General features: G+C 38.9%; 1 protein-coding gene across 3 annotated transcripts in view; it reads right to left on the reverse strand.

Annotated features, from left to right (window-relative positions):
* The window catches only part of LOC114146535 (ephrin type-A receptor 3-like), a 102,752-nt gene that overhangs the window by 42,747 nt on the left and 36,543 nt on the right, over positions 1-23,462 (reverse strand). For all 3 annotated transcript variants that reach the window (XM_028020689.1, XM_028020688.1, XM_028020687.1), the window contains 3 exons: positions 5,478-5,633; positions 2,539-2,874; positions 779-891 (listed from right to left, as the gene is read on the reverse strand). In XM_028020689.1, the coding sequence (XP_027876490.1) occupies positions 779-891; positions 2,539-2,874; positions 5,478-5,633 (605 nt within the window). The remainder of the gene's footprint in view (positions 1-778; positions 892-2,538; positions 2,875-5,477; positions 5,634-23,462) is intronic.

Genomic DNA, 23,462 nt, shown 5'->3' on the forward strand with positions numbered 1-23,462 from the left:
AATCAGGCTAACCAAACCAGAGACTCCTACTAAAAATCTACTCATATTAACTTGGTGCACTTGATTTTTTTTCGATAAAAAGCAACACTGCAAAAACATTTTCAGATTTTGCAGCAACAATAAAAACATTTATTTGATAGCAGATATTCTGTACTTTTGTTCTGATCTAAAGTAAAATGACTACACAAAGTAGCGCTGCCTTGCATCAAGAAGATCCCTGAGTCATGGCTTGCCTCCACAATCCAAAAAACATATATGTTGGATACGCAGGTGTAAATAAAGAATAGATGGATATAGGGTATCATATGGCATGATCTTTTTTAGCAGACTCTCAGCATAATATATACCCTCAATGGAGTATAGGAAAGTTGTTTTGTTGTATCCTTTGAGTGCTTAACCTCTGTCACTGTTCAATGCAGGAATTGAACATTTTGGCAACCTTTTAGACTTTTCAGCGTTCTTCATTCTCTAGGGAACACACATATAAACTGTGGTCTCAATCATTTTTAACCATGTTAATGAAAGATGCTAAAGCCAAATTTTGGAGGTGTTCCAATATTATTATTGGCAGGTGAAACGTGCATAAAAACAACAATGTAAAGTCTCAGTAAAACTCTACTTTAGAATCTTTAAGAAATATTTTGATACAAATGTTTTGAGCTTCCACAGAAAGAGGGGACATTTTTATATCATAACACTTTTTTTTGTTCTATAACAGAAAAATCGAATTACTTTATCTCTATCAGCAGAGAACAGTGCTTTTCAGTGCCTCCCTCACCTTCTCGTAGTAGATGACCTCATACTCCACGATCGCCCCATTAGGTCTCTCCGGACCCTGCCAGGCCAATGTTACACTGTCCTTGCTTCGCCTTTCCTTTAACACAACACTCACTAAAATGACAAGAAGAAAGCATGAGCAGCAAGGAGAAAGATAAGTTAAAATGATTACAAAAGAGGAACAAAAAAGCAAATGGTTTGGCCAAACAAAGACATCAGAAAAAGAATGCCTACGACGCTTTATTGCACAAAGCCATATTGCAGTGTGTCAGTCATACATTTTGGTAATCACACAGCCCACGACATGTTATGTACAGTACACGTGTGTCAGCAGCATTTAATGAAGCGCACATTTATGCTGCTCATAGGAACATTATGTGATCTAACCATTATCAACGTGAAACCACTAAAACTGTGTGATTTCCTGTGCAGTGTTTCCACACTGGGACACCTGCTCTGGTGGGATGACGGTGTGGGTTTACTCGCTTGCGCCTGTATTTGTGTAAATGTGTGAAACTCGGGCTTATAGCTGTGAATAGCATGTGCAGCTTGTAATGTGGTTAACAACCTCCTCCACCCCTTTTCACTTTCCACTACACACACATCCACGCGTATAGTAGGAGGCCTATTACTCATCAGCACCTTGTCATGAACACCTATCTTTTACACAAATTTCAGTCCCACCAAATGACAGCTGCACATACTATTATGCCTACACGTGTAAGCATAGACACGTCAGGGTCATTTTGTGATATCAGTGAAATTCCCCATTGCAGCAAATTAAGATTGTCACTTTTTTTTTTTTTTGGACGGTACAGTGCCTTGCAAAAGCATTCTAAATAATTTTACACGTTTTAACATTTTCTCACTATGCAACCTCAAATTTAAATGTGTTTTAATGTGATTCTGTGTAATAGACCAACATAAAGTTTAATGTAAGTTTGAAGTGGACAGAAAAAAATAAACCTTGATGCTTAAAGATTTGTAAATTAAAATTTGGAAAGTGTGACAAATTTTGATTTGTATTTGGCTTCACAGAGAATTCTTTGCAGAACCATATTTCCTTGCCTTGAAAAGTGCACGTCTTAGCATTTTTTCTGTACTATCTTTGCACATATAGAGATTAATTTGATCTCCTAGTTGAGTTAGATTAGTGGTAGAGCTTCAGCAAAAATGCACTTTTAAGTGTTACCACTTTAGATTTTTGATTGCCTTTAGATCTGGACGTTGAGTCATTTTGGAGTGAGGTCTTCTGAAAAGTGTTCCTCTAGGAATGCCTTGTTTTAGCTACACCATGAGTACACTGTGTTCAGGGTGATGTGAGCCATACATCCGATTCAGCATGTATACCAAAAAGTGCCAGAGTTTCATTTTCAGCATGTTTGCCTAGTTTGGCCTGTGGGAAACTAAAAATGGGACGTTTGTAGCGTTCTTTCTTCTCATCACTGTTTCATTAAGGCCAGCTAGAAGAGAGCACAACTAATCGTTGTAAAGTTCTGGCTCTTTGCAGCTTCTCCAGAGAAACCATGAACTTCCTTACAGCTTTTCTGATTTGCATTTTATTTATCAATAACATGTAATATACACTTTTGAAAGGCTCTTTTGTTCACAAGAAAAATAAAATCTTATTGTTACACATTAAAACTTACTTTCTTTGCTCAGGAAACATAATCCGACAGAGTTCAGGTTAAATGTTGCTTTTTGTGTTTTATTAACAGTCATGTTTAAAACCATTACTCCAGTAAATGTGCACGTTCTCACCTGTCTGCGATGTTGTAACATTTATTACCACAGTGCCTCTCAGGGTCGGACTCAGATCTGAAACTCCGTTCTGGCTCTCGATCGTAAAAGTGTAGTTAGAATCCGGCTGGAGGTCAGTGATCAGCACGCTGGCTGACGAGAGCCCGAACTGTCTCGGGACAAAATGGACGCTGCTGCCGCACGGTGCGCACTTTTTGCCTTCGCCGGAGCACTTTCTGCAATGGAGGCTGTAGGTAATGTCCCCTCTGCCTCCTGTGTCGCGGGGCGGCGACCACTCCAAGGTCACGCAGGTCTCATTCACAGAGGAGATAGGGTTCTCTGGAGCAGATGGAGGACCTGATGGAAGAGAATGGAGGATGTATGTTTCTGCACATGGAAAAACTTCATTCAATTTGTAATTGGCAAAAGAAGAAAGTTGATCCTTGCTTTTTCTTCCCCCTATTATCCTTGATGCCTACTCCTCAGCTATTTCCTTATGCATCCTTTTTTAACTCTATCAATAACCAAAAAATGCTTGAAAACAAAATTTTAAAATCAGAGGAGCAGAAGTGCCCACAGCGAAATTCTAATGGAATCACCTCCACCAAACACTGCCTGTGAAATCTGATGTAGCTTTTAGCTTCTACCCTAAAGCAGAGATGAATGGTGAGCTACAGAGGCACTGGAAGCGCTCTCCCTTTGTAACCCCAGTTTAAATAGCAACATATTGCATTTCCATTTGAAGATAAGTGTTTACTTCTTGATAAGTCAATTGTGGTCTTTACTGCTGAAGCTAAAACACAGCCTCTTCTTGTCGTACATCTAACCAGATGACAGTGTGTCCACTACTAAAGTGTATAAATTCACTTACATTTGGTACAATGTCACAATTTGTTGTTTTGTCTTACACTAAGTTACACGTCCCCTGAGTTATTAGCAGTTACTTACAAATGTATGACTCCAATATCAGCCTTTTGTAAATTACTTAAACAAACGGCTTTGTAGCTATCCTAATGTTTTGTGACAGAGGAGTCTCTGCATTCTGCATATTCAGATTCAAAACAATGTATATTATAATATATTTGTAATATATTTGTATATTACTTGTGCCTCCCAAATTAAAAAGACTGTCCCAAAAAAATTTTATCCATATTTGTGTACTGCTGCACAACAAGTTTCAAGGTAATTCAATGTTTTTTTTCAAAACATTTCACCTCCAGTTTAAATACATTTATACAAAATATATAAATGTATTGATACAGAGATCTTCTTTATACCTTACAGCTTGTATTTCTGATAGAGGTTTTGATAGTTGAGAACCCCTGCGTCTGCTTAAATGATGCTCATTTTAAAAAACCCTTCAGGAAGTTATTCACTATGGTATTTACACCAACAACTAAGTAGAGGTAATGTCAATTCCTATTCAACTCAAAAAGATTTTCTTGTGTGTTTATTTATAGGACAGTTCTAGAGCTATTCCATGGCTGTCTTGGTCTGGCTTTGAGAAGATTCCAGCACATCAACAATGAACACTGAGCTCATTCAATGCCATTCATTTTCCATGGAAACCACTTGAGAGGAAGCCTCTGATTTTGGCTGCTTACAGCCCAGCGTGGTGCAGGGATCTCAGCCATATGAAGATTTTGCTGGACACAGATGCCAATTTCTCATGACATCTCATCAGGTCCCAACTGAGCAGCGAGCCTCAGGGGGTTGGGGGGATCAGCGGGGTCTGGGACTTTGTCTGATTGGTTTCCCCGATAGTGAGCGCCTCTTCGTGGTAGAGGACGGGTGGGTAAATGTTACTGAGCTGCTAATCCTGCCATGGTCTTTTCACCATCCCCCAACTTCATTGAGTGATACTCGAGTCTGTTATCACCATTACTACTGATCAGCCTTTTTTGACACTTTTATGACACTTAGATTATATGACTTTTATAGACTCCTATTTCCTCCCACTGTTCTATTCTTTTCCTGGGTCTCAAGTGTCATTATCCATGTCTATGAATAATTCTTTCACCTTTTCTCCTTCTTTTCTCATTTTTCACTCTCAAACCTGAAAATGGTGCTGCTAACCACTCAGCAGAGCACATGTGTGTGTGTGTATGTCTGTGGCCGTATATATTTGAAGAAAACCGTTACTCATTTCCAGCTGATAACATCAGTCATATCTCACCTGCTACAACGATTAATGAGTGTAATCTACCATAACCCGATAATGGGTTTGGGTATATCTGTCCATGTTGGGGTGTGTGCGGGTGTGTCGAATGTCTGCACGTGTGTATTCCTCCACACTTCCTTTTTCTCTCCAACATGTCCAACATGCCATTGTCGTAAATCCAAGTGTTATTGTTTACTTCCCCTGCGTGTTTTGAGAGAATGTACAAAACATAACGTAACAAGATTGTTCATATTTCTTGAACTTTTTACATTTTGTCATGCTATAGACACAAATGTCAGTGTATTTAATTAGTACAAGAAATAATAATTTAGTGGAAGGATGAAAAGAACCTAGCTAAGGTGCAATTATACCTGCAGATTTTTGGGACATGTCTCTATCCACTTTCCATATCTAGAGAAATTTCTGTCCAGTCTTCGCTTTCTTTGTTACAAAATAGCTCAGTCGTGTTGCGAAGGCAGTTTATATTACCCTTAGGATGGTTGGAGTTGAAAACAAAGAATGAAAACTTATTGACTGCAATCACAAAACTATACTCGTTGGGTGCATGTGTTTTGCACTGTAAGTGTGCCCGCTGGGAAGTGTATACATTTAAAATGGCAAAGCAGCCATTTAAGTCTTGTAAAAGTTTATCAACCTATTGAAAAAGGTGAAATGAAATATTTCCATAACATTAAAATATACAAATCAGCACAGTAAACAAAGAGCTTTAGGGCTGTTTGTGTAAATGACATGTTCAATGTAGCAAAGTTTTTTCTTTTCCAGTGTTTGTATTACTCACGTGTGCAAGCCATTGAGCGCGGGTCGGTTTCAGCACGGTAGAACCCTTTCTCACAAATGCACTCCATGGCCTGTTCATGTGGAGACGAGCTGTGAGGAGGACATTTGGTGCAGTAGGCATCTGTGGCTGAAGCTTTGTACGTTCCAGGTCTGCATGCTGGAGAATAGAAATAAAGAATTAAATTATATGGACTTTAAATATTAGCCAAGCAATAGCTGCTGAAGAATTAAAAGCCTAGCACCCCAATAACTTTATTTATTTTATAACTTTATTTTAATTATAATGCCCACCGTGTATATGAGGTTCAATGCATTAGTTTTAGAATAAAGTTATCCCTTCTTCAGTAAATATTATAGGCCTTGTTTGTGCTGCAGGTGCAGTGATGCCCCTCTTGGCCAAAAATGCCCTGAAATAATTTGTATCTTTTTAATCTCAATAATGACCTGAATAATTCTGCATTATTAAAATGTTTCTCCCACCGAAGCAATTACAGCAGTCTCTGTAGAAATCCAAAACATAAAAAAAGCCTTTTTGGCTCAGTTGAATGTTATGAGTTATCTTTTAAAAGTGGGAGCTTTTCATTTTTAATGATTCATAAATTAGAGTTCACTAGCATTAAAAAATAAAAGGTTTATATCTATAATATGATTAAATTGATATCCCAGAAAAATAAAAAAAAAAATAAAAAGTGTTGCCTTAAATAACAGGTTAGGGTTTTCGAAATTTGGTTCTGTTAAAAAGTTATAATGAGTTAACATGTTATCTTTAACATGTGACCTTTAAGAAGTCTTATTGCAAGACGAAATTGAACTTCTAGCATCTCTAAACAATTAAAGTCTGTAGATGTAGTTTATGCAATGACCATTCAGATCATCATCACATTGGCAAATTTAAATTTTTTTAAAGCCGCTTAATTATTCACATGAAGGGTTATGATGTTCTTGAGATTTGAATTGTTCCAAGATGGTATGAGGTGATTTTATAATTTGCCCCTTTAGGACTAGAAATTAGTTTTACTGTTCACATGTTACTAATTGATTTAGACAAAATAAAGATGCCATGAGAGTTTTCTACTGCAAGTAAGAAATGCTCATCATCTTTCAACAGAACCACATTGAAAAAAGATTTTGTACTAACAATTTAAGAAGAACGACTAAAATTTTATCAATGCTGCTGGTAACAAAGGCACTGTATCTGTGTCAGTCATTGGCAAAGATATAAAATGCAATTAATACATTAAAAAAATAAAGTCAGAGCAGTGATTATCTAAATCGGACAAATAAAAGCTCAGTTTTGTTTGCATTAAACAAATAACATTTTAAACTGGAAGAAGAAAGAATATGTCCACAGGTTAAAAAAGAAGAAGAAAAAAACAATCTGCCAGGCCGTTCAGCACCCATGGCAAAGAGAAAGCAAACAATGTTGGATTTAATTTATTGTGACATGAGTTCCACAAGAGATCCTTTCTCATCAGGCTAAAGGCTTGCAGAACTGCAGGCCGTTACACTACAATAACCCGACGCAACAGAAAGATCAGCCGCCTTTCCTCCTATGTAAGAATTAGATTTTGACAAAACCAGGAGAACAACAGTACACGGCCTCGGTCACAATAATAATCGCAATAACGTAGCACGACTGTTGCTCTTGGTGTTTCCGTGGTTGCATATTAGTCATTATGCGCAGTCATAAAAGTGAGGAGGGAAAACCCTGATATAGCTCAATGGAAGCAGCCCGGGGACTTGAATGATTTCCCTCTTGCATCCTAGGGAGGGAGAAGGAATTCCTGGCTTTCCTTTCTAGCACCATGACTCCAGATTACACATGTATTTATTTACACATCTACAGGCCTGGCAGTCCCGTCCAGGTAAGCTTTTCTTACAGCTGTACTAAAACACTATTGCGGCATGAAATGATGGTGTCTCCAAACATTGTGTATGTATTTACATATACTGCAGGTTTGCTTGTGTGTATGGATCAATAATGCGGCGCATTCCACCAGGTGCTGATTACATGTTTGTGTGCCAAGAAGGTGTTAAGTACGCAGCAGGTGTGTGAATGCACCAGCTGATTGCTTGTACCGCTGGTGAAGGTCATGGATTTAATCAAGCGACACGTCACTTCTCGCAGGAAAGCTGTAGATTCTCACATAAGTACAAACACCCACCCACCCCTACACGCCCACACACACCAACACACACACACATAAATTTGCTCGATGTTTCTGTAAACCGAGGGGCAGCAGAATGGAAACAGGGGCCTAAAAGTAATGTGAAATGTCCCTATGGCTGGAACTTCTTCCACCTGGATGATGTACTCTCTTGCATACAGACAGTATTTTTAGGCAAATCATTCATCATACAGGAGCCTAGTCCACTGGTGCAAACCCCAAGAGACCCAAAAGAACACCGAAAAAAAGGATATGTGTGTCGGTGTGTGCATGTCGGCGTGTGTGTGTGTGTGTGTGTGTGTGTGTGGAGGAAATAGAAAGTAAAGGAGTAGGAAGAAAGGGACAGGAGTGATAATTCTCAGGGGCTTTCAACTCTTTCCTCCATCCTGTCGGGTTCTAAGGTATAGGGGTGCCTGTGTGCTGTGCTGGTGACCGTGTTTGTGTTCCTGTTGGCTGGGCTGTAGGAGCGCGGTGGAAAAAGCAGCTTTTCTCTAGAGGCCGTGCATCCGGAGAGTCCTGGCTGTCCAGCCAGAGAGGCACAAAGGATCCTACTGCTAAAGGACAGACCTGGCAACACATGCCAGGCCTGGCGACCGTACAACCGCCTGATCTAAAACTTTTTGCAAGAATGGCGGCCTGGCTATATGTGGAGCCCGCTTGCTGCTCTGGTGTTCCACCTGACTCTCATTACAGTTTTTATTAAACGTCTAAGGACATCTTAGACTTTTAATTTTACACCACTGCACACGAAAGCTGGGTTTGCAAGCCGTTACACCTGTATGTGAACCGTTTCTCGCAGTATTTTATTTCAAAATTCCTTATATTTCTAGCACAAATTTCCAGAGCTCTCTGACTCTATTAGCCCATTTTTTAGGTATAAATAAAAATGAACTGATGGGATGGATGGACAGACATCTTCTCAATGGAGGGATGGAATAATGGATGGTTAGGATGGATAGACAAACAGATGAACTATACAACAATCAAACAAAGGGATAAGAGAATAATGTTTGAAAATAATATTTTTCCATACCCTCTTTTTTTTCTGTTCGACATGGAAATTACTGGAATCAAATTTCCTGTCATTCAGGCTATATTTGAAATGCGCTCAATAAATTATTTTCCTACAGTCCTGATAAAAACTGGCCTCAGATGCAGGGTTATTCATGTGGTCACCAGAGAGAGTAAGTGTATTCATGCCAATCGATAGCTCTTAGATATGATATAGTGCTGTTGTTGAAGACACACCCTCAGTCACCACGCTCTGATTGAGATGGGAAAAGGACAACTTCTTCCCTCGGGAAAACAAACTGATTGGAGTCTGTTGATTCAATTTCTAACCTATTCTACTCTTTATAAGTCTGAAAATAGTTTCATTAACCTTTCAAGGAACATCAGAAAATGGAAACGCTGTCCCATAAGATTGGGTCATTTACTGTTATCCTACCAGTTCCACTGATAAAATTTGTTTCATACATAAATATATAAACAGATTTTATACATATATCCATAATTGTGAAGAGGAAGGAAAGAGAATAATGTAGTTTCAAATAATCTTTTTTGCTTAACTTAGCATCTTTAATTTTGATAAACCTAATACCACTGTTCACTAAAGGTTTCAATGGTCTTTATATGGTCAGCAGGCAGGTCAGGGGGAAAGTTGTGGACAACTTTGAAACAGGGTTAGGTATGAAAACAAATTCTCAGTTTTGAAGAACTCACAGAGCTCTTCTCAATCCACCATCTGTGATGCATTCACTAATGTAGCGTAAAACAGTTTAAAAGTCATCCCAATCAATGTTTTGACTCTGCGACAGACTGGCGACCTGTCCAGGGTGTACCCCACCTCTCGCCCGAAATGTCTCGCTGGAGATAGAGACCAGCACCCCAGTACAGAAAATGGATGGATGGATGTTTTTGACTTTTACAAAATAGTTAACTACAATTTATTGCAATTTTATCAGTTTAAGAACTTTTATTTTATTTCATTTATCAAGTTGCACTGCAGTCATTCTGATATGTGGAAAATTTTAACCACCAAGCGCTACAGAAATCCATAATATCTGTCTTAAGATAAAACAAAAAGAATGTTTTGAGATATTTTTTTCTTATTTGCCATATGACTTAAAATAACAAAGTAATATCAATATTATGGTGAGTTTTAGTTTATGGACAGACCATAAACTAAAATTAAATAGGAAACCAGAAAATTTTATAATATACTGCAACTGAGGTTCTGAGCTTTTCCATAATCATCATGTCTCCTATCAATACATACCAGGTTTGTGTTTCAAAGTCATTATTCTCAACTGTACTGAACTGTATTGAAAAAAAAAAACATCTGTTTTGTGTGTTTTGCACATATGCCTGATCAAAATACCAGCTTAGGTCTACAACAAAGTTTTATCCTCCATTTCATTCAAGTGTTACTCCTAGTTTAGGCTCTGATTGATCTGTTTTCCTGCTTTTCGTGGCACTTGGTTCAAGTCAAACATTGGCCCGGTCCCAGCTTTAACATAAAGGGCAGAAAGAGGATGTCTATGTGTGTTTGTAAATAGGTGGGGGGTATAGTTAGGTTGTTTATGTGTATGTATGTGTGTTCAGCGAGTGAAGTTGTGTAAAGCTTGCTGGCCCACGGGGGATGAGCTCCATAATGGTCACTATGGCAACAGGCTTTCAAGATAGAACCCTTCGAGTACCCCTCGAGTGGCACAGCTCCTGGAGCACAGAGCAGTCTGTGTGCTTGCATGAGCGCGCATGTGTGTGTGTATACAGGCGTTAGTTGAGGCAAGCTATTTAAAAATTGATACATCAAGCGTCAGTGGAGAGATCTAACAAGATTGAGTGTGACGTCCTTCGCGGCCACCGAGGTCGCGTCTCCGCGTGTGTTTATGTGTGTTTGTGCCCATGTGTACATGCCCGTGAAAAATGTCTCGGATCGAATTGACATTGCACTGAATGAACTTTGCACAGATGCTAATGAAAGTTGTACTGCACCTTATGGGTAAAAATAAACATGCAGGTGAACCATTCAACTTGTCATTAACAGCATAAACAAACTCCCTAAGCTGGTGTTTGCTCAGCAAAGTGGGATTTTTAGATTTTGCGTCATGTATATGTAATTTAGTTTCTGATAGGAAAATTGATATACAATTGTCCTGAATCAACTGGAAAAAAATCAGTCAAATATCCTGTTAAATTTGCTGCTATTTTGGATGATTTTTCTGTTATTTTGACAGTTTTTTGTTAGCAATGAGGTTCAGTTCTTTGGGTTTAAAAGGCCTCCTTGCCATCACCCCAATCTTTAGCTCCCTCCACAGATTCTCTATGGAACCACTCCAAAGTATTAACATTACTCACTGTCAGAAGAAGCATTGTGATAAAAGAAATTAAGGATTACTTAGGAATGGGTTATGAATAATTTTGGCTTAACGTAGCAAAAGAATATATAACTACAACACAAATATTGTACTGCTGACAATGATGCAGCAGCAACACTGACCTAGAGCTGCAAAAAGCATTTGCTAAATTCACCTGTACATCAGCATGCTGGACGCTTGAAACTAGCTGTAAACTGCAGCTCAACCCATGATCCACCTTCCTATATATATATATATATATATATACATATATATATATACATATATATATATACATATATATATATATGTGTGTGTGTGTATGCGGACTTGATGTCTTACGAAATCCCCTTCCTTTCCGCACGTTTGCACCCTCATGTCATGCACATATCATGCAGATTGGAAAACATTGTGACAGCAGCTTACGGGCACAAGATGTACCACAGAAATTACGTCTGCCTTCAAGAGGCCACTACTAGAGAAAGACAGGTTAGCTCCACGTGTGAAAATTGGACACGGGCAATGACCAGATGGACACTACAGTGCTCCATGATTGACATTTCAGAACTGATTGTAACGTTTCCTATGGAATCTTTTGAGTCCCACTTCGCTTCACAAACACACTGATGCACACGCATGCGTGCACACAGGGTCAGACCAGATATGAAATGCTTTATGATGACCACTACATGAACCACATGAGTACACGCCGGCTGCTTTCTGATCCACTCTGTCTTCTGGATACCAGCCAATTACTGAGAGCGACCAAGAGGAACTTAGAGGATTCCTGCCTACGAACTCTCTGCGTATCTGTCTGTTCTCCATCTTTTGTCTGCCTCTGTTTTTTCCTTATCACTCCACTTTCCTCAATGTTTGTCAATTCATGTTTGGTCTTTGTCTGTGCCTTCCCTGTGTTACATACTTTCTCTGCATCTTTAGTTGAGTCATGTGTCTGTGAGTCTGCCTTTGAATGTGTGTCTTTATTTCCCACTGGGCTGTCTGTCATACTTTGACCCTGACCTTCTCTAGAGCTCCTGCACAAATATTTACTCTCTTGCTGACAGACACACACACATACATAAACCCCTCTGAGGAAAAAAAAAAAATTACAGGAAAATAGAGAAAGCTCAATTTCATTGCAATTACGTGTCGCACACATCCACACAGACAAACACTTTTTTAGCAGTAACCCAAGCTGATGGCACACTAATTTTGAGCCCGGGTGATTATCTTGCAGTCTAAAAACAGATTAAATTGATACCAGGTGCATGTGTTTGTGAGAGTCTGCGTGAAAAGGGTCATGGACGAGAGGTGGATGGTGAAGGAGAGACGAAGAAAAGGAGGGAGAAAACATGACAGGCCTATAGTGGTCTGCTGGGAGTTAGCTCCACAGTCTGAATAACTTATTCTTCTGTTTGTGAGGCTATCAGGTTAAAAGGCCAGCAGAATGAAAGGATAACTTGTCTCTTTAAGGAACTTTCATTGCTTCAAGATCTCCAAATCCAGTCAAATGCACATGTATGCTATGGTCACACCGTTCCCTCACGCAAACCGTTGCAGTAAACGTGCCGACATCAGCCAGCCCCGTGACCACTGGAGTGCACGAGGAGCGGTGCACCTCTTTTCCTCACCCACGTTATTTTCAGTTCATCACTCTCAATAATTCATCCTCTCGGGTAGAGAGGGAACGGAGAGCTCCATGGTTCTTTTCTCTGTCACTTTCTCTCTCACACACGCGCATGCCCACACACAGTGTCAGAGGTAGCTACAAAGCCATATTCTCTGTGTCCTCAAGCTAAAATTGTAGCCGATTGAAGCAAAATACAGTCCATGATTTGTTTCCTCTTATTCAATAAATGCTTCATAGAGTTACAGTTCCTGGAAGAAGCTTTCCAGCTCCTTGAACTTTTCAGACTTTTTTTACACTCCATCTGAAATCTTTTAATGATGTTATTGTGATTTTATGTGATAGGCCGACACTTAGTAATGTGTAGCTGTGAGGAGGGAAGAAATTGGACATAATTTTTGACATTTTTTGGTCATAAGGTTCAATTATAGTCTCATCTGACCAGAGCACCTTGTTTGCTAAGTTTTGAAAGGATATTACTATATTCTTTCAATTTTCTCTGACATTCCACAATTAGGTGCAACTTTTTGTTGGTCAGTGCAGGAGTGGAAATTAAAAATTTTTGAAAATCTTTTACCGGCCACTCAGACATTTCACCAGCTACTGTTTTTTTTAATTTTTTTTATTACAAATCCTGCAAGTACAAGCAAATTATAGAAAATGTATGATTTATTCTTAACTCTATGAAAACCAATTTACTGACAATAAGTTTACCGTACAGATGTACACATACCGAATAATTTAACATAAAGCATGTACACTTTACCAGGGTTGTAATGCAATAAGTTAATTTGAAGTAATTACTAACGGCAAATTTTAACTACACAACCCTAACATTCTTGCAATCATATGTTGAACATTTCCAAATTTTGGCAACGACTCTCCCTAATAGCATTTATTAAAGATGTGTCTAGAATTTTTAAAAATATTTTAAAATTGTATCAATAGCTGTTTTCTAACTGTTTTATTTGTTTTCCCTTACTTATTACGTTTTCTATTGAAATCAACAATTATTACTAAAATATCTCAGAACGTGATCATTATTAATTCCACGGGCCATCATCATCATCATTCTTGTATTACTCCAGAGTTTTTCTGGTTACCTGGAGCTTAGTGTTAGCTTCCCCCTCACACACAAATGCCTTCCTGCCTACATGAAACTTTTTCTTTATGAACATTTTCACTCTTTCTTACCAGGCAGCAGCTGCTAACCTGAACTCTTCTTCCATCTTGTCCCTGGTCACGTCTTTCTCACCATCCTCCTCCATCAATATTGAAGCCCCTGAATTGCTAATTCCCTCTTCTTCTAGTGAATCTCCTCCAACGGTCAAAGTCAGTGTTTTAATTAACATATCGGTTAGTTTGACACATTTTTCTGAATGGGTTTATGCACTTTTTAGCTTTTGTTGTAATTTTTCCTGACCTGCCCCGTCTTGTATCTAAGGAAGAGGATTAGGGCCACCAAAAAAAAAAAAAAAAAGAATTCTGAGATTAAAGTCAGAATTCTGACATTCTGATTTTAGAGTCAGAATTCTGACTTTAATCTCAGAATTGTCAGAATTCTGACTTTGATTTCAGAATTCTGACTTTCTGACTTTAATCTCAGAATTCTGACTATAAAGTCAGAATTGTCAGAATTCTGACTTTAATCGCAGAATTCTGACAATTCTGACTTTAAAGTCAGAATTCTGAGATTAAAGTCAGAAAGTCAGAATTCTGAAATCAAAGTCAGACAGAATTCTGAGATCAAAGTCAGAATTCTGACAATTCTGAGATTAAAGTCAGAATTCTGACATTCTGACTTTAGAGTCAGAATTCTGACTTTAATCTCAGAATTATGTATCCGCTCATTTTCTTGGACTCCGGTTAGCTGGAATGGATGTATTTATAAACTTAGAGGGGAGGGGCGGTCCAAGGAGGACTCAGGAATTTTATTGGATAAGCCCAATGTCTGTCAATAAAATCAACCAATGGGCTGTCGCGGTCGATGAAAATTTGATTTAATATTTTCTTTTTGTTAAATCATGACAGTGTAGGGCCGCCAGATCTGGACATTATGTACATCAGTCTGGACTCCAGATGGTCAGTCCTCCCCTGGACGCTTTTTTTTTTTTTTTCTGTTCAAATTGTCAACCCGCCACAGTGGCGGGTGCGTTGCTCCAATTTACACGTCACTTCATACTTTTACCCGCATTTGGCCAGTGATGGTTGCTAATTTCCACCCCTGGTCTAATGACTAAATGGCAAGTAAAAGTTTCTGCTAGTTAAATTTGAGGAGAGAAAAGGTGGAAAACTTATTTTACCAAGGCACTTTCTAATCAGGATTGACAGTGACTAAATTTGATTGAGTCTATAATGAGTAATAACCAGACATTTGGTAAAAAAAAAAGAAAAAATGCTAGCTCTTGACCTTAAAATGTTGAGGTCTTGGCCTTGAGACCTCCTGAGTAAATCGGAGCAGAAAGACTTCAGCCATCATTAGTCAAAGCGTGCTTCTTGCTGCACTCCCAAGTGATGACGTGCTGTAAATTTGTTTGCGCTCCCTCTAAAATGCAGTCCAACATATGCTCACCAAACCTTGTGATCAAAGCAGCGCTTAGGAATGATCTCACTTCCTGTATAGTAACAGGGCTTAATTTAGTGGTGGTGGACAAAGGCTTTTGAAAAGCAAGGTTTCGTGTGGCTGCTCTTGGGAGGCTTGGTGTAAAGTTTTGAGCCAATGTTGGTGAAGATTAAAGAAAAATAAAGAACGAGGCCTGGAGAAGAATTTTTTTTTTTTTCATGAAATCCAGTGGGGCTGAAAATCCAATATTGGAAAATCTGACAGCACAGAGTGCAAACAAATAGATAATGAAAACATGACCTCCCTGGCAGAGGTAACTAACACTGAGGCTGCAGAAGAAAGTCACTCTGTCAGACAGCTACATTAGTGACAGATCAAGGGAAATTATCCACCTGGATATTACTCTAGATCAATATGAATGACTCTATAGGCTTCAAATATTATCATAACCCTCCTAGTGCAGAGCTGTCTGTCAACGAATAAAGCATCCCATAAAAAAACTTTCTACACGCATATTTGAGATGCATGCCCCTGTGAATCCATTCAGCCTGCTCCAAGTCAAGGGTGTCGCATACAAAAGAGGAAAATTGCCACTGCAGGTAGTTTTTTGTGCTAAACAAAGTCCAGCAAAGGCTTTCCATCTGAGTAAGTCTTATCAAGATAATTCTGTCGATAATGCCACCTTGAAAGGTACAAGAACCCATCGAGCTTGATGCAGCTCCTTTCACACAGCAAGGCACCGGCGTGAAAGCAAGTCATAAAAAGAGACTATGGTGGTGGTAGACATTACTCTCATGAATAATGCTCCTGTTTCATTTAGAATCATCAAGCTAATCTATGTATGTATAAGATGAATTCAACAAAGTGTAAATCCCATTCCTGTCTAAAAATGTTTCTTTCTTGGTTCTTGGTTTTGAGAATCTACTGTAGTATTTCACACCACCTTTTATTCATGAACTGTTAAGTATAAACAACAATGTACTTAGACACATGTAATTCTGAGATGTTCAAGAAATATATTTTTTGCATGCTTACTGATTACTCCGGAATATGACTAAAATGTTATACCGTTAAATTCTAGTTGTTTTCACAGCTGTTAATTTAAATTTACTGAGGGATGTTACCAACAATCTAGCAAACTTTAAAACATTTTAAAAGTGTTTTACGTAACAAAACAAAAATGGTGCATATTTATGAATTGTAAAGAAATTATATTTTACAAGTAAAATCCTGTAACTAAAGTTATGCTTAGTTGTGTGCACTGCTAGTTGTCAATATATGTAACATTTTGGATGAAGGGAAAAACATTAAATGTTCTCATCTGATCTGTATGTGTCTGCTGTGTCCTATTCATGGTTTTTATCAACTTGCAAACAGGATTTCTTACGGCAAAAGTGACAAATGAAGGAAACTAATTGAGCTGCACTTTATTTTGTGGTATTATAGTTAATTGGGCATAGCAGAAATTTAAGCCACATTGTTTAGATTTGCATGTAAAAGCATTTTTAAAAAATCATACATCACTTTGATTTTTAGTATGGACTAGTTTGGGCTGGTCAATCACATAAAATCTCAAAACCATACATTGAAGTTTGGTTTTCATGCAAAAAAGTATGAGTATTTTAGTAAGAAATTACAAAAAAACAAATAAGCTGGCCATCCCAGACACCTGGTAGCTTTCTTTACACTTTACACACTTCACACTGACAAAAACTAAGCAGTAAACACACAAAGCAAAACTCAAACCCAAGTTAAATGTACCTCTAAATATTTGCATTTTAGAGGCCACTGGACTCAACAGACTGTTATTAATAGTGACAATGAAATTGTTCCATCTTTCAGCAGTCTTTGTGTTACGTTTGTTTCAACAATTTCTTTGTTTCAATTAATTAGTGGTTTCTTTTGGATGCAGAACAAAGGAGCAGCTGTAACATACTCAAACACAGAAACAAATTGGATTTCAAACACAGTCACATCTGTTTGTATATAAAAAAAAAAAACAACAAAAAAACCCCCAGCCTGTTTAGCGCCGATCCAATCGTACATCTGGAAGCCATCCATGAACTAGAGAAAGAGTGAGGGAGGGGAGTCGGGGGGAAGGGTCAATAGCTGCCTTCCTGTCCCTCTATTTCCTGCCCAGCAAACCCACTGGCAGCCTGAACGTCTCCTCTGCTATCTGAATTAACACGGATTTAACACTATGGAAATGTGAAAATTGTTAACTTCCCCATGAGTACGTAGATATTTATCCCTAACTGGAGCTCAGTAGCATATGGAAGACAACCAATTAATGAGAAGTGTACCCAAAGGCAACACGCTCTCCCCTCTACACCTCTCTCCTTTTGTACCGTGTCTCCCTATAGGGAGTAGAGCTATATAAGGATGTGCAGAGCTGAAACATGCATGAACAGTTCTCCAGTCCTTGGCCTGCTTTTTCTGCTTCTCTCCTGGGGGTTGCTTGCACAGCTCAAACCACTGCGCCAGACCCAGCCCAGCTTCACAGTATCCACTTTCCTCCAAAGCCAACCTTTTTGTCCTCAGGTTTGGCTTAGGCTAACATCTCAATGAAGCAGACACCCCCTCTCCCCCCACCATGGTGCTAAGGGGGCAACCTCAGCTCACCGTATGCGCGGCGAGCAATCGGCCATGGAGTAAGAGGGACTTGTGCTTGTGGAGAGTCGGTGTGAATTGACATTATCTGGGTCAGTGCAATGTGGGTACGTAGACTGGGACTACAAGCGTAGGGAGGATACAGTGAGAGCCTAAGCCTTTTTGTGGCTTTTTTTTTTGTCATTTATTCAAACACAAAAGAGAGAAGATGAGACCGAAAAATGGGGAAAGGGATGGAGTTGAGGAGGGACATGTGAAAGAGAGGAGATAACAGGGAATAAAAGAGAAATTAGGAAGAAAAAGGTGGTTGTGATTAACCAAATAAATGAACCTGGACAAGCAGAGCAGCAGCAAGGCTCACACAGGCAGGTGGAGGACAGATGACTGGCCTTTACATGGACCATATATCTGTTTGTCCTTTAAGTACATCTGGCTTGTAATAACACCCTGCTGCCTGACACCTCAACAGCTTAATGCCCCAAAGCCTGCAGGGTGTACACGCATACACACACATTCACACACTCCACAGATTGTATACAGCAAAAAAATAAATAAAATAAAATAAAAAATCCCCTAGCAAGCTTTTTAAATCCTTCTGTTAGCTGCCCACCACCTTCCTACACAAACCTCTGAGTTCTCAAGTTTCCAAGCTGTCGAAAAGAGAAAAAAGCGTGTCTGTCTTTGTGCATGAGAAGAGGCTACTGGAGGGCAGCTTTTTGCATCTGATCTACATACTGAGGGGCACACAGGCGGATCAATGCAGCCACAGCTACAAATACATTTGTTGTTTGCAAAAGTAGAGAATGAAATACACTCATCGGCCACTTTATTAGGTCTGCTTGCATTCAGCTTTCATTCTGTGGCTAGACGAGGTAAAGATGAATTGCTGAAGTTGATACAAAGAATTAAAATGCAAAAGAGAGGCAATTTATACAGATTTGAACATGGCATACTTGTTCAAATCTGTTAATGTTAATTCGAATACTTTAGGAACTGTGAGGATTTTCCAGAACAGCCATCTCTCAGGGTTAGAGCGACTGGTGGAAAAGAGAAAAGTAGACCAAACTGCTTTTGTCATGGTTATTTGGAGGAGGAGTAGATAAATTAACCACTTCCTTCAGCCAACGGAAGCGAAATTCTATCTAAATGAACAACCTGCAGAACCTCGAAGAAGGTGAGCTACAGCAACAGACAACCAAAACAGTCACGATTCCTGTCAGGAAACTGAGGTTATCTTCATACATCCTCACCAAATTTCAAACATTTACAGATTGTGAAACTTTTACCTGGTCCAATGAGTCTGGATTTCAGCAGCAACACTCAGATGTTTCATGTCATCACAACAAGGCCTTTCCATTTGCCGTTTATAGCTGTTCTGAGGAGTGTGGGACTGAGAAGTAGTCTGCATGCATGAAAGAACCAAAGCAACACTCCAGATATATATTTTGATGATGAAATAAAATCATAATATAAAGCTAAAAAAAAGTCAATTTTACATAATACCCTCCTTTATGTCCATAGTATTCCTCATAAAACTTTGAGTTTTCTCTGCACAAAGTGAAACTTTTCTCCCAGACAACAAAAGTTTTAACTCTAACTTCTTCCCTGCTGGGCTGCCGTCAGACCTTGGTCTGATTGACTGAGCAGCTGAGCAGTGGGCCTTTGATTGCTTCATGTTATGTACTTCTTGACAGTTTTTCTTTTTTTTTTTTTCATCTCCATCCCTTAAAGCACAATTTTAACACTGGGCTTTTTATTATGACTCACAACTGTTTCCTCATGCAAGAACTCCTGTGCAGCTTTGACTGGAGTTTTCCAAATGGAGCCACTGAGCACATCATTTGGTTTTGATTTCTGCTACCGTCCAAGAAAATAAAAAAAATGCACACATAACCACTTGAAATGCAATAGCATGTGTTACCATACAGTTTATACACAAGTTCAAGGATATAGCGCAAACCTGAAGTTAATAGGTAATTTAACTCCCTTGGTTTGTTAAGCAGAACCACATGAAGTACTGACTGGTTTAGGAGAGCTTTGAAAAAGTACAGTGCCTTCTGACATTATTGAAAGGCAGAAATAAGGAAAAAAGTCTCAGGATAAAAACTTATTTCACTCCATGAAAAACAGTGAATTTTCTTTTAAATGTTTATTGTAAGAACATTTATTACAAAATCGTCGATGCCACAATCAATGTCCCTCCCTACAATTCAAATAAAGTCAAGCTAGGTGGCAACTGAATTGTGTTACATTTTAAGTTGATCACAATGCTTAAGAAGATTTAATATGTGGTTGCCTAAATGTGAGCACGTTTCTTTAAGCCATTCTTCAAAACTGGAAAAATAAGAGAACACACCCTTCAAGAAAGTCAAATGTGTGCTTACTGTCGTGATACCATAAAAATGGACACTAAACTTGTTCATATCTACATTTAGAGCACTAAACTCTGACACCAGATGAGAACCCAATTTTATATTTTGATCACAGTGGAGAAAATGTTTAGGGAGTTAAAAGAAAAGATCAGAGTCAGAGAATTTCAGATGCCAAGACTCAACAACAAATATTTAATTTCATGATTAGATAAAGAAAATGACTGTCTACTATAAAATGATTTTATTCGGTAAGGTCACCCAAGATTTGGTAGAGAAAAACCAAGAGACAAACTTTTATAGGTGTAAATCCAGAAACAATCCTCGGTCTTAATATGTTGTTGCTTTCATGTTGTCCTTGTATAGCATTGGTATCAATTCTGATGTATTCCTTAGTTCTCATTGTTGATAGTAATCCTCTCCAAATCAGATCAAATCTATTGTAAAATGGTCACAAACACCAAACCTAGAGGTTCTGTCACCAAACTGCAAGAATATTATTTTCCCAAAAGCTAAAAAATAAAGAGTTCCAACTCCCTGAATCTGCCTGACTTCATTCAAATTAAGTCCATGGCTGAACAGGTGATTCACACAAAACCAAAATGCACACTGGACTCATTCCTGAGTGGTTTGAACTTTGTACAGTGAAAAGAACAGTGGGAGCGCTAAGTGGAATCAATGACAGAAAACTCTGAAAGGGTCCTCAGGTAAACTAAGCTCTTGCTTCATGCTGACAGCATCAAACAGACAAACGAGTAAGAACAAAACGAGAGAAGGGAACCCATTAGACAGCTGTAGCTAGCAGGAACAAGTACAGATAGACGTGTCATGCTGACCCACATTGCATTTGCCTGCTTTGGAAAAAGAGGAGATGAAAGAAGGAAAACTTGTGTTAAGGTGACGAGTGCCTGTCCTTTAAGTGCTCTCCTCCATCTCTCTGGCATCTGATGAAGTAATTGGGGCTGTCAGGCACACCAAACACACAAACATACACCTGGATAAAGGCGTATATTTGACACACACACTCCAACCCTTCAGCATGAGTCCCTAGAGGTTTAAAGACAGAGAGGTTCTACAGAAGCATTCACTACATTCCCTACCAGCTGTAAGAGACAGAGACAGCAGGAGAGGGCAGGGGAGTACCAAGTGGAAACGGAGGTGCTGGAGGAAAGAGTGGCAGACAGACACCGAGAGGGCAAACAGGAACAGAATGCACAAGAGACACACACGGAGGGAAAAGAAAGCAAGAGAGAGAAAGAGGCAGAGGGCTACTCCAGCACAGGGGGCGGGGAGAGATGGAGGAGAAGTGACAAGTGTGTGAATGTGAAGAGGAAAGGGATGTCTTTGATTTAGAGTGAGAGGAAGAAATAAATTAAACAGCTCCAGAGGCAGCAAACAAAGCAGAGCAGTGTGATTTCAACAGAGCAGAGAAGCTATGACCTCTGAGTAACAGTGCATTCGGAATGAAACTCATTTAAAAATTGTTGCTTTTTTTGTTTTTTTAAAGCACCGATTATGTCATCATTTCTTGTTAAATTAGTCTTTACAAAATGTCCTTTTGTGTGAATGCCGCTACACTGGCTCAGCAAATGTCAACCACTGCTTTAAGCCTGCCAACTGGCTGCTTATTTCCAGCAGCCTTGTTCCCTCCTTGCACTGTCTGCACGTTAACATTTTCAGAATCCCCTTTTTGCTCGAGAAACAGCAGCCTCAGAAAAACCTGGAAACTGAAAATGGCAATTGTAAGTAAATCCATATCTATCAATAAGGCCTTCAAGGGGCAGTAATATGTATTTCCCAGACACATTGTGCCATTTTATAGAAAAATCAAGTAGCTATGTCATCTTCAGTTGCTATAAAAATGCTGCATATATCAAACATGACTTAAAAGAAAAATGACTGCGTGATATGACGCTTTTCTGGCACAGCCTTCAGCATGTCATTGTAACAATGATTTTCATGACGCCGTTAACAACAGTTGGTAGGATCATTGGACTGAGAAGCAGTTCATATGAAAAGCTCTGCAAACACTCAGTTCCATCAGGTCTTATAGCATGATATAAAGATTTAAAAAGTCACTTTTACATACCACCTCCCCTTTAAAAAACATTGATTAGTCATCCTGGAGTGTTGAACTGTACTTCACATAGTCAAGCGTTCTATACCCTGCCGATACATTAAATCTCATAACCCCAACCATGGGGAGGTTCCAATATCACCATAGGTGAACACAGCTTAACATAGGACTTGTTAAGCTCCAACTGAGGTAATTAGATTTCATTAGTTAACCATTTAGTTTGTATTTAATTGAGCTGAACCCAAACACATAGCCAGCCTACTAATGGATCCTCTCTGAAATACCTCAGAAAACACCAGACAATTTGACAAAAGTACTTCAAGCTGCAGATCTCAGATAGAAAACTTGTAATCGAGGTCATTTTATTTTATAGAGAATTATTCATTTTGATTTATTTTAAACAAGTTGTTTCAAAAGATTATTAAATTTATTAGTATTTGTGTGTTATTAGTTTTTGCTTCTGTAACAAGTTAAAGTCTTTTCTGAATGGCCTGAAGGCCATGACGGCTCACCATCAAGCAGTGAAGACTGCTTCAGATAGAATCATTGTTGATGATTCAGCAAAAATACACAGACAAGATAAAAAATTGTATACGCGGGAGAGTTCAACGGCAAATCTATTCCGGAATCTAAAATAAAAGAACATAAAAAACATCCAATGTAAGCCAAAAAACATGTTTTTCTAGAAAACATTATCTGCATTGCAGAGAGAAAAGTGAAACTTTCTAGGAGGTTTGTGAGACACGTTATATTTGGTGCCAAACTAAGACAGCGTTTTTAGAAATAGTACACCGTGCTAACAGTCAAACATGGTGATGGCATTGTGATTGCATCGGGGTGCCTTTCTATTTAAGGAAATAGACAATCTGGAGTGGAACCATGACTACTGCTCTCCACCAGAAATCCTGAAAGATAAGATCAAGTCATTTATTTGTGACCTTACGCTCCAGCGTACTTGGGTAAGGCACCAAGACAATGATTCAAAGGTCACTGACAGGCCCATCTTTGAATGGCTAACATTAACAAGACAATAGGATTTAATCCAATTGTGATATTGTGGCAGGACATTGATGCTTGAAAAACCCATCAGTGTGACTGAACTAAAACAATTCTGCAAAGAGGAGTGGACCTAAATTAATCAACAGTGATGTAAAAGATTCATTTACAGTTTTTGCAAATGCTTGACAGCTATTGTTGCCAACATGGTTGGCAC

Source organism: Xiphophorus couchianus, chromosome 6 (genome assembly GCF_001444195.1).
Source record: "Xiphophorus couchianus chromosome 6, X_couchianus-1.0, whole genome shotgun sequence".
Classification (NCBI taxonomy): Eukaryota; Metazoa; Chordata; class Actinopteri; order Cyprinodontiformes; family Poeciliidae; genus Xiphophorus; species Xiphophorus couchianus.